Raw genomic sequence first — 19,375 nt, 5'->3', positions numbered from 1 at the left:
CAATGTATCCTTTTAAGATGGCATTTGGAGAGGGCCATATGACAACAGCAAAGATTTATTAGCATCTAATAGCCAATAAAATACTATAAATGCACTTAATTCTCTTGATAACAGGCTAACAAAATAGCATATGGATTATAATAATGTCAAATACTGAATATAAGCATTTATTTTTAGCATAGAGGAAATCTGCTAGCCTAGATGCACAATATGTCAATACTTAGGAGTGTTGTAAATTCTTTACAAATACAAAAAGTGAGCTGTTTTTTTGTATAAGAGAGAGAAAGTGCAACTTTGAAAACTGTCTGTGATAAATCATTTACATGCGCAAGTGAGCGAATAGAGATTTATGCTTGTGTTTTATAAACTCTGTGGAAGAAGCCGCAGGGTTTATAAACTACGGTGCATTGCTGTCCCAAAAGTATGCACGGATATTTATAATGCACGAATATAAATACTTTCTCTACCAATTTTATAAAAACTCTACACATATATTTTAAATGTGCAATGATTATAAAAATGTGCACCCAGAATTAAATGGGGGGGGGGGTGGGGGGAGGTATTTTATAAGGCGCATGCACATTCTGCTTCTGGAAACGCTTAGTGGTGGTTCTGTACTTGGGAATGACTCGTTCCGACGATATCTCCACCAACTCACCCAGATGTTCCAGCGCTTCACCCTGAATCCCCCAAACCCCCCCCCCCAACGGGTTACCCAGACCTCCCACCCAAAAACAAAAGACAAGTGCAATTTCAGTCGTGCAGTCAACTAGCAGGTGCAAAAGCACACCGACAAGTTCAGTAATGTATGCGCGCGCACCGATTACAATATAGCAACTTCTGCGCTTTCTTCTGAACCGCGCCCCAGAATGCACGGAAACCACCCCCCTTTTTTTTTTTTTTTTTACCCTAACCCTTCCATGCAGCACCGCAAGAATGTGCGCGCTCTCAAGGTTTAAAGAATAGGATGCGCATGCGTGCATGCTAATGTTACGCTCACAGCCACCCATGTGAAAATTATCTCCTTAAAATGGCACTCAGTGGCATGCGTGCTGTTTCCAATATTCTGCAATTACAAGCTTTTCAGTCACTTCTAGTGTGCCCTAATTGTAAAAGCCCAACAACAGAATATGCCAGTCACAAAATAACATGATCCCTTTTAAAGGTCACCCTCGGCTATTCTGAATTTTTTTTTTTAACCTGTTTTCTGCCACTGGTTAAAAGAAAAAAAAAAAAAGAAATCTTTAGGACCCACTGCAAGCTTTGATGTCATCAGTTATTACCGAGTGGCTACATATTCCATAAAAGCCCAAACTGGCCAGTTTTGTTTGGTCACTTCAGAGACTTTTTCCCCATGTATGCTTAATCTTCATTCTGCACAGAAGAAGTGTGAATTGCTGCTCAGTGACAGAATATAGCCTTTCACTAAGAAAAAAAAGAACACAACCTAGCAATGGCAGGAGCACAGCAATGGCCCTTTCAGGAAGGTTTGTCTGAATAACGTCTGATAAGCCGTGACCCTTTCTCCTGCTCCTCTACTAAAGCTCCATCTCTATAATCCCACAACAGAGAGCAGCAATTTCATAAAGGAAGCTCTCATAAAATAGCTCTTTCAATATCTTGTCAAAAATCGGCATCCTCCACGAATAGAAGGCTGTCAGCGTGATCTATAGCTCCCGGCTAGTGCTGTAACGTAAGCTAAATTGCCTGAGTCATGAGCAATGATAGAGCCATTCTGGAGGGAAATTGGAAATCAATTCTTGTCATCGCTGTACATAACTCCTTTATCAGAGTTCCAGCTCACCCGTGTAATGCAGCTGAAAGGAATCAGGAGCTGACAATCACGCCAATTCTAACAGAAGGAAATAAAGGGAAGAAATGTACCTACAGGTGGGCTTTTTTCACATTGCATATATTGCAGCTGGTCACAGGTGGACAATAAATAAATAAATAAAATAAAAATCAGGACAATTGAGAAGACCTAGAGACCAGTGAATGGATAAATTGAATAGCTGCCATTCATCCATTCTGTAGGTTTTCCATTTGCCTTCATAAGTCAAGGGTGTCTGTAACACACGACCGTGTGCTTTTCACGATAAAAGCTGCCGTTATTACAATGAGATCTCAGGGCTGACTGCATGCGGTCTCGCTGTGAATGCTGGTTTCAGTCTGTTCAGCTCACTAGTTAAAAATCTCCTTTAAAAATATGCTGCTTCTGCAAGCAGAAAAATTAAACCAAATAATGAAGCTTCTAAACGTAGGGGACATTATTAAACAATCAACTGATATCATTCAACAATAATTCTTGACAATGTGCAAGATCAAGCAAAAAGGTTCTTAAGGAACCTGTGGTCTTGTACTTTGAGTTTGTGATTTAAATAATAAAATTTATTATGGTGTGGCATGAGATCCAAGATAATACATATTTAATATATTTATTTAATAAATTTATATTCTGCTATTTTAACAATGTTGTACATAGCGGATTACAAGCTTTTAACAAAAAACATTTTGAACACCTAGACAAAATGACAGACCTTTATTTCTTATAAGTAGACGTAGAAGGCCAACTATACAACATTAAAATATCATCAGTTAGCAGTCAATGAAAATGGGAATTGTATTCCTTTGAATAAAATTTTCTATTTGCCAAATAGACAGAGATCTGGAGATTCAGCGAACTCTTCCTTAAGAGCAAGCATTAAACCAGAAGGCTTGGATGCATCAGCTTTGTTGGATGGCTTGGAACTGGGTGCTGAGGAGAAGGAAGCTCTCCCACTCACCTTTGTTATCAAACAGGACCTTAATACAGTTATAAATTTTATTTCTGCAAATCACAAGCTTTGTACTATGGGGGGAAAAAAGTTGGGTTATACCCCGATATAATTAAATTTGCTCAGGATATGAGGAAATTGCTTCTAGCAATGCGACAAGAAAGTTCTGGCTTTAGCAACTTCATTTCTTCTTAAGTATCCTTGCAAACGTATAGTCAAGTATTTAGGGTCTAGATGAAAAGGAGTTGATTTGTACAATGCAGCTAGCAGAAACTGCAGTGTGCAAATAAACTGCTCAATAGAATTATCTTCACTTATAAGGTCTAAAATTCTTTAATGATGTCAATTTTACAATGAATACCTCTGAATGTGTCCATAACAGCACCCCACCAACCCCAACCCACCTCCTGAAACTCACCCTAAATCAAAGTGCCCCCTTACAATAGTCCATATATAGAGTATCAGACTGAGGTTTATAAAGAGTCTCTCTCTCACATTCAAAGGAAATGTGCGCAGAGTTGTACATACGCGCATGAAGAGTATTTTATAACCTACGCGTATAGTTTATAAAATAGCACGTACCTTTGTGCGCAGCAAGATTCACGTATTTATGGGCACACGTGCAACCCTTTTAAAATCTACCTATATATTTTTTGGTCTTTACATAATATTACTTTCATGTGTATTCCCTTAAATTTAGCTTGATTCCCCTTCACTGTTAGATTGGGGGCTAATGATTTTAGAATCTTTATTGGATTGTATTAGATTATATCTTTCTTCTACATATTATTTCTGTATTGTTTCTTGACAAATTTATTCTTGTTGTATATGAACATTCATAAATAAAAAGAAAAGAAAATGCTTCATTAAAAAAAGGGGTTTAACCCCCATCCAAATTTTAATAGCCCTATGGGTGCCCAAGCCAGGCAATACACGTATGGGTCAGCCCAGCACGCGCCGCATGGATTTTAAGAGGCGCCCAGGTACACGTGGATCTCTGGTACGCAAGGAAAATTATCTTCATAAAAGGGGCGGGGTCTGGGCAAGGCATCAGCATTCCAGGAAATATAAATGAAACCAGGACGTAAGTATTTACACATACCAGCGTGCACCGGGGTCCCTAACCGTGCAACTTTACTTCTGCTATGGATGGCATTTAAGTCATGAAACAAAAAAAACGAGATTAGTCAGCAGGGTTTTAAGGGTCTGGCTAATAGGGTAAAAGGGAGGCAAGTTAGCTAGGGGCTTTAGGAAGTCCTCTGCTTTGTTGGAGTGAACTCGGAACAAACTGGGGAAACAGGTAATTGCATCGGCGTGCGTATCTACTAAAATCCCCCCCATCTATGCGATCGAGGTGGCATTTGCACGCAGATGTGCAAGCCAATATAAAATTGTGCACACACATATGCGTGTGTAGCCAATTTTATACCATGCACGCATATATGCGGGTATATTATAAAATCACCACATCCATATATGCAAGCCGGTAAATGCGCATACATGTGCTCCCACGTGGTTTTTGAAATTCGCCTTTGTGGTTCAGAGGCAGGCTGTTCCAGAGCAAACTAATTGCAACTTACCGTACATTCCCTAACTGAGGGAACAAAATTAATTTCTTTTAGTTGGTTGCAAATTAGCTAGGAGAAGGAGTATTAGGTACTAAGCCCCTGCTAAGATAGTCCAGGCCAACATTCTGCATTATCTTGCTCATTATCCATCAAAAACATATTTTGCCCAAATGGTGAATGGAAGCCAACGAAGCATCGTTAAAATCTGAGTGATGTATTCCCTTCTTCCAACACCCACAATCATCCGAGCAGTGGCGATTTGGACTAACTGAAGAATTTGAATATATTTCTAAGGAAGGCCAAAATATAGAGGCCAATATTTAGTAAGATGGATCTGGCTAAGTGGCAGCAGCTGAATGTCCAGCTGCAATCAGCAGTCACCACTTAGCCAGATACATCACACTAAGCTGATATGTTTAGGATGACAGAGTCATCCATGTTTAGGATGACAGAGTCATGCCCAGAAGAATCTTTATGGGTAGAAATCCCATGTGTATTGGGGGAAGAATATAGTGATAGGAGTATACTACTGTCCACCTGGCCAAAATGATAAGACGGATGATGAAATGCTAAGAGAAATCAAGGAAGCTTACCAATTCGGCAGTGCAGTAATAAAGGGAGATTTCAATTATCCCAATATTGACTGGGTAAATCTAACATCAGGACTTGATAGAGAGGTAAAGTTCTTTGATGGAATAAATGACTGCTTCATGGACAGGGCTGGAGGAACCACTAGGTGAGCTAGGCCTGTGCCTAGGGCGCCGAGTGGTAGGGGGTGCCGTGGTAGGCGGCACCCTGCCTCCACCCCCCCCCCTCCGTGGCACCCTACTGACGCCCCCTTGGTGGTCCAGCAGAGGGCCCGGGAGCGATCTGCTGCTCCCGAGCCCTCAGCTGCCACTAACCAAAATGGCGCCGGTACCCTTTAGCCCCTACCATGTGACAGGGGCCAACCAATGGCACTGGTAGCCCCTGTCACATGGTAGGGGGCTGAAGGTTACTGGCGCCATTTTGATTAGTGGCAGCCGAGGCCCTGGGAGCGGCAGATCACTCCTGGGCCCCCACTGGACCACCAGGTGAGTTTTCTTTTTGGGGGGGGGTTGGGAGGGTGGGGGAGGAGTCGGGACTGCGACTGGGGCGAGGGTGGGGGGGGGCGGCACAAGGCTGAAATTGCCTAGGGCGCCCAATCCCCTTGCACCGGCCCTGTTCATGGAGCAATTGGTTCAGGAACTGACAAGAGAAGGAGCCATTTTAGATCCTCTTACTGGAACATAGGATTTGGTGAGAGAGGTAATGGGGGTGGGGCCATTTGGCAACAGTGACCATAACAATCAGATTTCAAATAATAATTGGTAAGGGGACAATAAGTAAATCTACAGCTCTAGCACTAAACTGTCAAAGGGAGACTGATAAAATGAGGAAGACAGAAAAAAAACTGAAAGGTGCAGCTTCAAAGATTGAGTATACAGCAAGCATGGACATTGTTTAAAAGTACCATCCTAGAAGCACAATCCAGATGTATTCCATGCATTAAGAAAGGTAGAAGGAAGGCCAAACAAGTTACTGCCAGCTTGGTTATAAGGCAAAGTGAAAGAGGCTATTTTAGCCAAAAACAAATTCCTTCAAAAAGTGGAACAAGGATCCACCTGAATAAAATAGGAAAAAGCATAATCATTGGCAAATTAAATGTAAATACAATAAACTACTAGAGGTAAGTACATTTATCAATTTTAGTATTTCTTAACACTTTTTTCCCTTTTGAAACAATTTTTATTAATGTCACAACATTTTAAATACAATCATATGTTGTATTACAAACTTCTTATACCACTTTGCTCAATATTTGTTTGTACAAACTTTTTCCACAACCATTACTCAGTATATCAGAATGATAATTTAATTACAGAAACAAAAAACCGCCCCATCAATAAAAAAGTCTCATGCACACATACACATAAGTGAAGTACCTCTACATCCACAGATTCCACATTCATCAACTCATCTATCCCAAAAACTCCAATTCTACCTAAAATATTGCCTAAACAAAAACTGTTAATCCACAAAGTTTTATGTATTCAATAGTAAAACTTTTGAATCATATATCAGTTACCAATATTTTATAGCTTTAACATAGGATCCCAGTCAATTTGGACATCTAAAGTGCTTCCAATTCCAACTCAAAATGGTACCCCACCAAATCCCAACAAGGGACAAGTTTCGTCTCATATACGAGGCTGCTTCAGGGGAACATCTACATATGTCGATTCTTCAAACTCATCACCAATCTTCATATAAATACAATCTGTCAGCAACAAACATCATGACTCAAAGAATATCGCTGTATATTCAAACTCCACTTAGACTCTTAACCTCAATGAGAGGCGATCTAACATGCTTTCATCAACGTATTCCTACTAATGTCTTTCACTTCCTCTTCAATTAAACATGAAACGTTAATTCTCAACACATTCAAGTAGACTGACATGGAAAATGTGAAATTCATGGTTGCTTTGCATCCCTTCACGCAAACTTGTATTTAATTAAGAGCAGACAGAAGTCATTCAAAGATACTTCTACTTCCTAGAAAAAGGATGTGATCAAGATAACCACTCAGATGTTCAAGTCTTCAGCTCATCAAGAAGACTCCCTCTGTCAAACACAATTGTGCAGAGACTATGAAATCACATATACAAACCTCATTTGCAAAGTAGTTGATCCACATCCGAATGCAGTGTTACTCTAAGGGGTGAATTTTTAAAACTTTATGCACATAAAAATTAGCACACGTAAGTAGTCTCTACTTGTGTAGTCTGTATTTTATAAAAGTAAAAAATAGGCGTATTTTTACTTTCACACCCACGTATGTGCGTGTGTAAAAAAAGGGTGGTCTAAGGGCATGCTGAGACAGAGCCAACCCTTACACACACAAGTTGCTGTTTTAAAAAGACATGTGTACACATTTTCCAACTTACTCGTGGTTTTTTTTATACCTGCTAATTATCTGGCCTAAGTGATATTAAAGATGTTTATTTTGTACTACTGGCTGGGTGGGAGGCCTGAATGAATTGGGGGGAACTGAGGCTGAAAAACCAGGAAAGTCTCAATGACCTGGAGAATTGGTGGATTACTTGATAAACTGGTTAATTTAATTTGTGTGTGAACTTTTTAAAATTGGCTGACTTACAAAGTCCCACTTTACTTTCACGTGTAAAATATACGTGCATATATTTTTTAAATAGATAGAAAATGTCTGCAGGTTCAGTGCATTGATATACGTGGTTTAAACGCACTGCAAGTATTAACATGTAAGCCTACATTTGTGCATATGTTGTGGGGGTAGAAATGCACATATTTTATAAAATGCACACATATCATACTCGTGGGTTATAAAATACTTATGTATATCTGCTCACCACCATATATGCACTTTTATGCCACCACTTGCAATTGTTTGAAAGTTGTCCTCCCTGTCTAGTTACATACTCACTTTCCAAAGAACATAACCAAATTTTGTTTTCACAATTCATCTTGTATTACCGCTGAAAAAGAAGATATCATAGCAGCACAATAACCAATGAAGAAAAGTTGAAGTCTGTTGTTAGAGACAAGAGAGAGAGAGTAAAGAAAAGTTTCTTAAATAAACAAGATATCTCTGTGATCTGCCTTGACCTTAGCTACAGACTTAAATCAGTTAGCAATTTCCTAGAAAGCTCTCGCAGAAGTTTAAAACAGAGCACTAGAAGCATCTTATTTAAGCCAAAATCAAGGAAATCAGATGCTCGTCAATAAAATGTGATAGCTTATTGAATTCAACCTCTCGAGGCAGTAAACATCCTTATATAATTTTTAGCTCAAGCAAATATCTGTTGAAAACAAGGGAGTCCGTGATGCACACATAGGCATCCTTGGATTAAAAAAAAAAAAGAGTGGAAATCCAGTCAATTCCATGTGGCTTAAGCTTGGCACAATAAGAGTCTGCATACCAAAAGATAGTTTGGTGGCAATCCGATCTGCCATAGAACTAGCATGGACCCAGTTCTAATGCTTGGAAGAATCCCCTCAAAAATAGTGGAATTTCAGAATATTATCTTTCAACAGAGAACTGACTTCTAGCAGCTGTACTGGTTTTGGAGAAATCTGGAAGTTTTGGGGTTTTTTTGTACAGAGTGATATCTATGTAACCACCTTTCCTTATTCTTTCTGGAAGGAGTGTCCGGGTTTTTTCTCCCATTTGGAGGAAAGGGGGGAATCTGAATTTTAGGGCCCTATTGGTGATAAAGCAGGAAAAAGACACTTTAGACTTCTTTGTAATGAGAAAGTCTTTAAAGAGGCATGGAGGGGTCCATATTTGGCAAGTTAGCCAGATACACTTATCTGGATAATTTAGCTAGGATAATCGCTGAATATACCCGGCTATCTTAAAGTTGGAAAACAATTTTTTAAACAGTTCTATTGCAAATACAATTATTTTGTGTGCAAAAATACAAATATTCTTCAGTTGTACTAAGAGACAAAAATTTCCTAAGATGCCTGAGAAAATTGGCAGACGGAATATGCAAAAAAGCCTCCTGACTAGACCAAGGCTATGTCCAGGATGATGCCAGGATAGTTTCTCCTTCAGATAAGAAGGACCAAACCTTCTCATTACCTTAAAAGTCAGTGCAAGTATATTGATTCTTACCCTAGCAAAATCTTACTCTAGAAATAAAGCTCCAAGAGCAGCAAGGAGGATTTTTCCCTGCAGGATCTACCCAAGATCATTCTAATAGAAACATAGAAGTGCAGCAGAAGAAGACCAAACGGCCCATTCAGTCTGCCCAGCAAGCTTTCACACCTATTTGTTTTCATACTTATCTGTTACTCTGACCGCTGAGGTCAGGGCCCTTATTTGTAATTTTTTGGTTCCAATTCCCTTCCACCCCCACCATCGATGCAGACAGCAGTGCTGGAGCTGCATCTAAGTGAAGTATCTAGCTAATTGGTTTGGGGTAGTAACCGCTGTAATAAGCAAGCTACTCCCACGCTTGTTTACCCTGCCTGTGCAATTCAGTCCTTGTTGGTTGTCTGAATATAAATCCTCTTTACTTCATTCCCCCCTGCCGTTGAAGCTGTGAGCTGCGCTGGATATGTATTCCAAGTGAAGTATCAGGCTTAATTGATTCAGGGTAGTAACCGCCGTAACAAGCAAGCTACACCCATGCTTATTTGTTTACCCAGACTATGTAATTCATTCTTTGTTGGTTCTTGTCTGAATATAAATAATCTTTTCTTCATTCTCCCCGCCGTTGAAGCAGAGAGCTATGCTGGATATGTATTCCAAGTGAAATAACAGGCTTATTTGGTTTGGGGTAGTAACCGCCGTAACAAGCAAGCTACTCCCCTGCTTTTTTGTGGATGCAAATCCTTTTTTTCCACATTTCCTCTTGCCGTTGAAGCATAGAGCAATGTTGTAGTCGCATTAACTGTGTGTATGTTTATTGAATAAGGGTATTAATCACCAGGTAGTAGCCATCATTCCCACAAGCAAGCCACCCCCGTGCCTCTTCTCTTCATTCACATCCTCTAGACTTTATGGATCCACAGTGTTTATCCCACGCCCCTTTGAAATCCTTCACAGAGTTCTGTGTAATTTGTAATTTCTTAAGCAAATGATGTACAAGGCCTAGGGAAATTTGTATTGCAATAATCTAATTGGATGATCACCAGGTGGAGCGCCACCCTTCTTCAAAGAGCTGACCCTCACAAAAGGACAAATTGACCTTATCATCTTTAGCTTCAAAAAAGATTTCTTTGCTATGTCATTGATATGGGGCTCGAAATTAAATAGGGTTTTTCAATAGTACTTCAAGGTCTTTCACCTTCTCGAAAACTGTCTCTTTAACACCATCAGAAGAGATACAGGGAAGTTGTGGAGTACAGCTAAGAAGGCCCAACAATTTATTTTTCCCCTGTTCCATTTAAGTTTACTGGCTAAAAGCCAGTCAGAAATTTCAGACAAGCAGACAGAGAAATCATGAGATGGGGGGGGGGGGGGGGGGGCATCAGTACTTTCGACAGGAAATAGCACCTGGATGGCTTCTGCAAATATATAAAAAAGTTAACCGCATAATGCCATAAGCTGTGAGCCAGAGGAGCCACAAAATAATTAAATAATATGGGAGACAAAGAACCACCCTGGGGAACACCAGAGGGAAGCAGCTGAGGCTGTGACTGTCTGTTTCCCACTGAGACATTTTGATAGAGGTCCCTAAGGAAGGAAGAGACCCAGCCCTTGTCTGTGACACTGAGACCCTAAGCGCTTCCAACTTCTCCGCCAAGATAAAACCATGAATAGTATCCAACATGGCGGAGAGGTCGAGCAGTACCACAAACGCTGGATCCCCTTCGTCCAGGAAATGCAGTGCATCATGAGCCAGAGGAACCAAAATCGTCTCTGTACTGAATCTAATCCAAAGCAAAGAGTGAAAATCATCTAAGGCCTGATGTAGGACCCCCCCCCCCAAAAAAACCCCGAGGATCTAGATAAGAATGCAATCTGTGACTTTTGACTGGAACAGAATTCAACGGATTATGATAAACCAGGACTAATGCTGCCTGTCCTTTTTGGCATGAGGCTAGATGACCAACCTAGAGCTAATCCAAAATGCAACCCAGCTCAGCCTGCCTAGACCTGCAAACAACAGGCCTGAGGGGAGGAAAATAAATATATGAAATTTCTGCTTTCACTTTCATCCTGCCAGTATTAACGCCTCAAAAGTTTATTCTTTTCCAGTTGCTTTTTTGCTTTGGCAAAGTGTTACTGTTGCAGATGCATGCATAAAATATTAAGCCTAACAAGAATATGTTTTCCACTTTAATTGGCAGGAAAGCAGCTGTAAACTACAAGGGAATTAATTATTCCCACCAAAGCTGCTCAGCCAGAAAGGTAGCTAAAAAAAAAAAAAAATACAAATACTCATTTTACATTACTGTTACAAATTGCTGAAAACAGTTTATCATAGTAAGACCTTCCTTTACAGATATTAGCACAATTAGTGATCATTTGACAAAATGGTCTCGGATTTTATTGCAGCCTGGAAAAACACTGTTTAACCAGTGAAATTCTGTGGATTTCGTACATTTACTCAGGTTAAGAGCATAATTTTTATCTGTTTTCCAAGGCCTCACATTATACTTGCCCCATCCGTCTCTCAACAGTACTTTACAAAATACAGAGCACAATCTGCATTATGCCATAAACATATTTCCCTCACTGTAATGTCACCAAAGTTACTGCTGCTGCAATTATAAACGCATTTGCATCCCTAACACTGTTCCTCCCCTACCACTGCATCTTAGGTTGACAGAATGATTGGGGTCTGCCTCCCTGTTTTCGTACCCCAGTGGCACATGCATCGCTACTCCTGTAGTGATTAAAGTAGCTCATGGCTCAACATGCACATCTAAATTCTGAACATTGTTGTATCAACAGAAATACACCTAACAGAATGTAATCAAAGATGCTAATTTTCTTCCTCCCCGAGGAATCAGAAGTTGCTCCCCTAAACTACCAAACAACAAAGATGTTAATATTTAGGGAAAACCAGAGCAGAGATCAAGACATCAAACTGAAGCTCACAAGTCTTAGCTACCAAGTATTTTTTTGCAACTTATTTTTCAATTAGTCTGTCCAGTCATTTCCTTTAATGGACTCAAATAAAGGTTAAATAGAAGCAAATAAATAAGGTGATATCTTTTTATTGGACTATGACTTTATCACCTTGCATTCAAGTGGAATTACATGCACCAGGTTGCACCTGCTTAGAAGCAAAATCTAAAGTATCCATGCAAATTATGTGCCAACTCTGCCCTCTTGGAACTCCTCCTGCAAGTGCACATAAAAGCATGCATAATTTTTATTTATTTTATTTATATTCTGCTTTTTAGCCATTTCAAAGTGAATTACATTCAGGTACTGTAGATATGTCCCTGTCCCTAGAGGGCTCACAATCAATACCTGATTCACTAAGGAGTAGATTTTAAAAGGAGCACGCGTGGCGTACATCTGCACGTGCTTCTGGCGCACGCACATGTACACACGATTTTATAATTAGTTATAAAATCAGAGGTCAGCGTGCTCAAGGGGGTGCACAATTGTGCCCCTTGCATGCGCAGAGCCGCGCTGCCTTCCTCCGTTCCCTCCCCCCTAACCTGATCTTCCCACCCCTTCCCCTAACCTTTCCTCCCCCTAGCCCTACTCTAACACCCCCAAAATTTTTATTTTACCTTTTGCGCCTGCCTCTGGGGCAGGCGCAAGTTGCGCACGCCAGCAGCTTGCCAGCACGCGATCCTCCGACACAGCGGCAACGGCCGCTTTGTCGGAGGCCTCTGGCCCTGCTCTCGCCCCGTCCCCAGACGGCCCCTTTTGTATAGCCCCGGGACTTACACGCATACTGGGGCTTTAGGCCCGGCGCGCGTACACCCATTTACGCGCAAACCCCTTTTGAAATCTGGCCCTAAGGGTTTTTCCCATAGAAACTGTTTATAAGAATAAAATGACTAAATATATGGATAAACATGGTTCAGTGGGTAAGAGCCAGCATGGATTTAGCAAAGGCAGATCATGCCTTATTAATTTATTTATTTTATTTATTTATTTTGATTTTTTATATACGGATATTCTTACATAAAATGTAAATCAAACCGGTTTACATAAAACTGTAGAAGCAGGAAATATACTTCCGTTGTCTGATACAATGAACATTTATAATTTAACTTATTAACGAGTCTAAAAGTTGAGAAAAGGAAAAAAGGGTTAGTTAAAAAAGAAAAGGAGAAAAAGCATAGATAAATAAATATTAAATAATAGAGATGTGAATCGTGTCCTCGATCGTCTTAACGATCAATTTCGGCTGGGAGGGAGAGGGAATCGTATTGTTGCCGTTTGGGTGTGTAAAGTATCGTGAAAATCGTTAAAATCGTGAGCCGGCACACTAAAACCCCCTAAAACCCACCCCCGACCCTTTAAATTAAATCCCCCACCCTCCCGAACCCCCCCAAATGCCTTAAATTACCTGGGGGTCCAGCGGCACACTAAAACACGGCACACTAAAACCCCCTAAAACCCGCCCCGACCCTTTAAATTAAATCCCCCACCCTCCCGAACCCCCCCCCCCCCCAAATGCCTTAAATTACCTGGGGGTCCGTAGCCTTAAATTACCTCCGTAGCGGCGGTCCGTAGCTAAAGCGGGGGAAGGGGGAGAGCAGGAAAAGCGGCACACTAAATCGTGTAGTCTTCAGCCGGCGCCATTTTGCAAAATGGCCGCCGCAAAATGGCGGCGGCCATAGACCAAAACGATTCGACGCAGGAGGTCGTTCCGGACCCCCGCTGGACTTTTGGCAAGTCTTGTGGGGGTAAGGAGGCCCCCCCAAGCTGGCCAAAAGTTCCTGGGGGTCCAGCGGGGGTCCGGGAGCGATTTCCTGCCGCGAATCGTTTTCCGTACGGAAAATGGCGCCGGCAGGAGATCGACTGCAGGAGGTCGTTCAGCGAGGGTTCCGGACCCCCGCTGAACGACCTCCTGCAGTCGATCTCCTTCCGGCGCCATTTTCCGTACGGAAAACGATTCGCGGCAGGAAATCGCTCCCGGACCCCCGCTGGACCCCCAGGAACTTTTGGCCAGCTTGGGGGGGCCTCCTGACCCACACAAGACTTGCCAAAAGTCCAGCGGGGGTCCGGAATGACCTCCTGCGTCGAATCGTTTTGGTCTATGGCCGCCGCCATTTTGCGGCGGCCATTTTGCAAAATGGCGCCGGCTGAAGACTACACGATTTAGTGTGCCGCTTTTCCTGCTCTCCCCCTTCCCCCGATTTAGCTACAGACCGCCGCTACGGAGGTAATTTAAGGCTACGGACCCCCAGGTAATTTAAGGCATTTGGGGGGGGGTTCGGGAGGGTGGGGGATTTAATTTAAAGGGTCGGGGCGGGGTTTTAGGGGGTTTTAGTGTGCCGTGTTTTAGTGTGCCACTGGACCCCCAGGTAATTTAAGGCATTTGGGGGGGGGGTTCGGGAGGGTGGGGGATTTAATTTAAAGGGTCGGGGGTGGGTTTTAGGGGGTTTTAGTGTGCCGGTTTTCCTGCCCTCCCCCTTCCCCCGATTTACGATTTTTTGACGATAAATCGGGGGAATTGGTATTGTATCGTGGCCCTAACGATTTTTGACGATTTAAAATATATCGGACGATATTTTAAATCATCAAAAAACGATTCACATCCCTATTAAATAAGGCACTAAGGATTGCACGAAGGGGTGCACAAAGGGGAGAACCCCTTTGTCGCACCCCTTCGTCGCGCTGCGCCTGATGTTGATGCGCTTTTCAAGCGCCTCCGAAGCTCTCACTGACGTCGTGGGAGGGGGCGTGGTCTCTCTCTGATTGCTTCTGTTCTTTCACCCGATGTTCCCTTCATATTTTAAACTTTAAAAGTTTTCTTTTTAGTTTGGATGGATGTTATTGCAGGGGCTCAAGGTGGAAAGAGCCTCCCCGCTCGCTAGCACCCGACTTTGAGGCGCCCCTCAACCGCCTCCGAAGCTCTCACTGATGTCGTGGGAGGGGGCGTGGTCTCTCTCTGATTGCTTCCGTTCCTTCACCCGATGTTCCCTTCATATTTTAAACTTTAAAAGTTTTCTTTTTAGGTTGGATCGATGTTATTGCGGGGGCTCAAGGTGGAAAGAGCCTCCCCGCTCGCTAGCACCCGATGTTGATGCGCTTTTCAAGCGCCTCCGAAGCTCCCACTGACGTCGTGGGAGGGGGCGTGGTCTCTCTCTGATTGCTTCCGTTCCTTCACCCGATGTTCCCTTCATATTTTAAGCTTTAAAAGTTTTCTTTTTAGGTTGGATAGATGTTATTGCAGGGGCTCAAGGTGGAAAGAGCCTCCCCGCTCGCTAGCACCCGATGTTGAGGCGCCCCTCAACCGCCTCCGAAGCTCTCACTGACGTCGTGGGAGGGGGTGTGGTCTCTCTCTGATTGCTTCCGTTCCTTCACCCGATGTTCCCTTCATATTTTAAACTTTAAAAGTTTTCTTTTTAGGTTGGATCGATGTTATTGCGGGGGCTCAAGGTGGAAAGAGCCTCCCCTCTCGCTAGCACCCGATGTTGAATTCTTTAAAGGTATGAACAAGCATATAGACAAAGGGGAAGGAACAGCTCAAGAAAGGTTGAACAGGTTAGGGCTCTTCAGCCTGAAGAAGCGAAAACAGAGGGACATGATAGAGATTTTTAAAATCATAAGTGAGGTAGATTATTTACTTTTTCAGATAGTTTCATGGAATGTTCACTGGTCCTTGAACTAATGGGTATCAGAGACACACAATTAAGCTGTGGAATTAGTTGCCAGAGGATTTGGCCAAGGCATCTACCATAGCTGGGTTTAAAAAAGGGTTTGGACAAGTTCCTAGAAAAAAAAGTCCTTAAACAATTATTAGCCAGGTAGGCTTGGGGAAAGCCATTGCTTATCCCTGGAAGTGGGCAACAAGAAATGGATCTACTTTTTGGAATCTGCTGGGTAATTTCTAGAGATCCTGACTGGCCACTGTCGGAGAGAGGATGCTGGGCTCGAGGACCCTTGATCTGACCTAGCATGGCACTTCTTATGCTCTCAGTTAAAAAAAAAAAGACTAAAAGCCAACCCAATTCCCTGTTCCAGTACTTTCCTTAGCTATACAAGGACAATCCATGCCAGCTACCACCATCAATCACCACTCAAGCCCTTGGACTTTAGTAACTTAATGAGTTCCAATATCAATAGGAGGAGCCTTAAATCCGATATTAAACTGGGAGCACAGTGCACATATGCCACTCACAATCCTGGATAGAAAAAAACCACTTTATTTAAACTAGCCCAATCCTTTACCGCAGAGACTGCTCAGCTGATAGCATTTTCCTATGGCTTCTTGTGTAGCTCCTGTGCCAATGGGCCACCTTCCCAGCCCTGGGGAGCATTGGATGTACTCACCCAAGACCGGGTATACTGTCTTTCAGGGGGACAGGATGAGGCCAAACTGGCTGAAGACATTCCCCCAAACATTCCAATGTCCACACATCTCTTGTGCTCCCAAAATAAACAACGTTATTATAAACAATAAAAACGAATAGCCAAAACAGGTTTGTTGTTAGTCCACATTCCAGAAACATAATCAGATCACTTGCCATCATGTTTAAATCACAAAAATCAGTCTCCAAAGGCTCAGTCTTTTTCAAAGGTATTCTGTGGCTGTAGTTTACTCTCTGGGTCTTTAGAAACCCTGGTTCACCTCCCCTGTGGGCACTTTTTTGTAGAGGTGACTCCCAATGCACGCAAAGCCCGGTTCACCTTCACACAATGTGAGGACCCAAGAGGGGTCCTGCACAGTTATCTCTTTCTGATGCAGAAGTCTCAAATTGTTACTCACTCTTTAGAAACTGTTAGGATTTCAGACACTTCCCTTTTGGAGCAGCACCCCCCCCCCCCTCCCCCCATGGTCCATTGGAGCATAGTGCTGGTCTCGGGCTGTGTGAAGAAATAGCCAGCTGGTGCCTCTCCCCTAGGCCAAGCAAACCCCCTCCACCTCAGTTCCTGAAAAAGATCTCCAAGTTCAAAACCTCTTCTCCCTCTTCCAGTAATCCTGAACTTCTGCAGCACGTCTCTAAATCCAAGGAAGCAGATGGTATTCTCAGATGATCTTTTTACCCTTGTAATCCACCTGCACACTTCCACCAGTGCTTCTGGGAGAAGCATCAGTTGTTCTCCTTTCTTTCTTGTGGCCTGGACCCTGCGGATTCTCACACATCTTGAGCTCCTCCTTCCGTGACCAGCCCCTTTTCACAGGCCACACACACACAGATTTTTACCAGACACAAAACTTCACAGCCGCCGGTCCAACCTCATACTTGCCACTCACACAATGCACACACCCCTTGGGGCTGTCCTAGAACATGACCTGGACTTTTCCCAGTTCAGGAAATAGGATAAACTTTTAACCTTTAAAAAGAACAAAAAAAACCAAAACCCAACACTCTGAACATCCCTTTAGTGAAAGGCCTACCCCAAAGCGTCTTCCCACCAATATTCTTTGTCCAGGCTTGCCTAGACCACAACCTTCCTAATTGACGCTCCTTCACTTTTGTACTTTAAAACACAGTACGGAATAATTCTTTATCAACATGTGGCAGTTTCAGACACGGGAGTAAGTGAATGCAGGGCTGGTTACCTAGAAGCGTTTCAATGAGGTGCTGCAGCAGTAGCTGGTGCTCCTTCTCCTGGGTGTTCAGCCACGACAGGAGAAGCACTCTCCAGTCTACGTCTGTGCAAGTCATAGCCAGGATCCCGAAGCGGCATGCTACTGCAGGGCTCATGTTTGCCAATGTCTCAAGCTGGGGAAAAAAAAAAAAAAGATTTAGACCTTAACTGCCATGGCTTTTTACTGACTCGCGCAGGACTTTGTATGTGAAACCACAGTGCCATCAGCTGGCGATTTGTCTAATATTAGTCTGAACGACATCCCTTACTCACCTGCCACACAGCCTGAGGAAAGAGTGAAAAAAACCCACTGAATTATACTTTATTCAGCAACCCTCAATGCCTAAATTTGCACCTTCAAATTTTTCTACCAATTTTGTTTTGTTTTTTTTCTTGAAAGCATCTATAAATTTTAAACAAATTGCTTGGAAGAATGCAATGCCCTTTTAGTTTATTTGCACAACATGAAGGATGAAGAAGTCAGTCCTGTACTAGGCAGTAAAGAAACTTTACAGAAATCAGGCTCACCAGACGCTTCAAAACATTTACAAAAAACGCTTTTACCGGATGGGCATTGTGGCGATAATCTTCTTCTTAACAATTGCACAATATACTGCAAAAACAGCAAGCACCAATGTTAGATTGACCTAAGATTGCATAGTGCTAATTTTATCTATTTATTTATTTATTTATCGAGTTTCATATATACCGTCGTTCGGTTTCGCCATCACAATTGAAATAAATATAGCGAGAGAGCTCCATGGCGAATGAGGTCACACGAGGATAAGTGTTCAATCCCATCCTTGTATCAACTGTGACTTGGTTCAGACCGCAGCAAAGGGGTTCAATTTTCAAAACAGTTTTAAACAACCAATTTAGGGGGTTATTTTCTAACTCTATTGCATGCTAGATTGGGGGGGGGGGCGGTGGTGGCCCCCGGAAGAGGAGGAGTCGGGGCGGCGTTGGGGCGGACGCTGTGGAAACTTCACTGGCAGCGATAAGGTAAGACCCCCCCCTTATCGCTGCCACTAGCAAGCCCAATGGCGCCATCTTTCATGGTGGTGCTATTGAGTGTGAAAGCCGGCACCCCCCCCCCCCCCTTACCACGAGATTCACAAAGCCCTGCGATTTTAGAAAATCCAGGCCTTAGGGAGTTAAGATTTCCAAATTTGCCTCTGGATTAGGGATCAGAGCATAAATTTAAGAATCTCTTTTCGTCAAGCACCTAAGTTTAGGTGCCTAAGAAGTGGGCAGCAAGAGCGGGTGAAAGAATGGCAGGGAAGGGGAGAAGAAATGTTAGGCACTTAGTATTGATTTTCAGTGCTAGACATCTAATTTAGGTGCATGAATCTAGGTGAAGGAATCGCAGGCTTCAATTTAGGGGGCTTGTTTTAGCCAAAAAACTAGGTGCCTGAGTTCTCAGCTGCAAACTCCCTAAATTCTAGATGGACAAAATGTGGCTGCCGCCTGTATGAAGCACTTGACATTTTTTTTTGTAAATTGCACCCCCCCCCCCCCCCCCCAGTGAATATTTGTTCCAAGAGAACAATGAAAGCAGCAGAACACATGCTGGCAGAGAATATTGTGGCTGCAGAGGAACCAGCTAGTGACAAGATGGAAGTTTGAGTTAGACGAGAAGGAGACAAACTGTGAAATAAACATTGGAGAAATCCAGTAAGTCACAAGCTAGAAGATCAGAAGAACCACCCATCCACACAATAAGAAACCACATCTTTGGCTTCAGGGGCTTTATCAGCAGCAGGATGAGAAACCTAAGACACTCAGCT

General features: G+C 42.7%; 1 protein-coding gene across 1 annotated transcript in view; it reads right to left on the bottom strand.

The window, feature by feature from the left end:
- LOC115096908 (dynein beta chain, flagellar outer arm-like) overlaps positions 1-19,375 on the bottom strand; it is a 630,228-nt gene that overhangs the window by 351,040 nt on the left and 259,813 nt on the right. The window contains 1 exon segment of the mRNA XM_029612190.1: positions 17,560-17,722. Coding sequence (XP_029468050.1) covers positions 17,560-17,722 — 163 coding nt within the window.

The sequence above is a fragment of the Rhinatrema bivittatum genome, chromosome 8 (genome assembly GCF_901001135.1).
Source record: "Rhinatrema bivittatum chromosome 8, aRhiBiv1.1, whole genome shotgun sequence".
Taxonomy (NCBI): Eukaryota; Metazoa; Chordata; class Amphibia; order Gymnophiona; family Rhinatrematidae; genus Rhinatrema; species Rhinatrema bivittatum.
The sequence above is the reverse complement of the archived record's forward strand: the minus strand, read 5'-3'. Positions and strand labels throughout refer to the sequence as shown.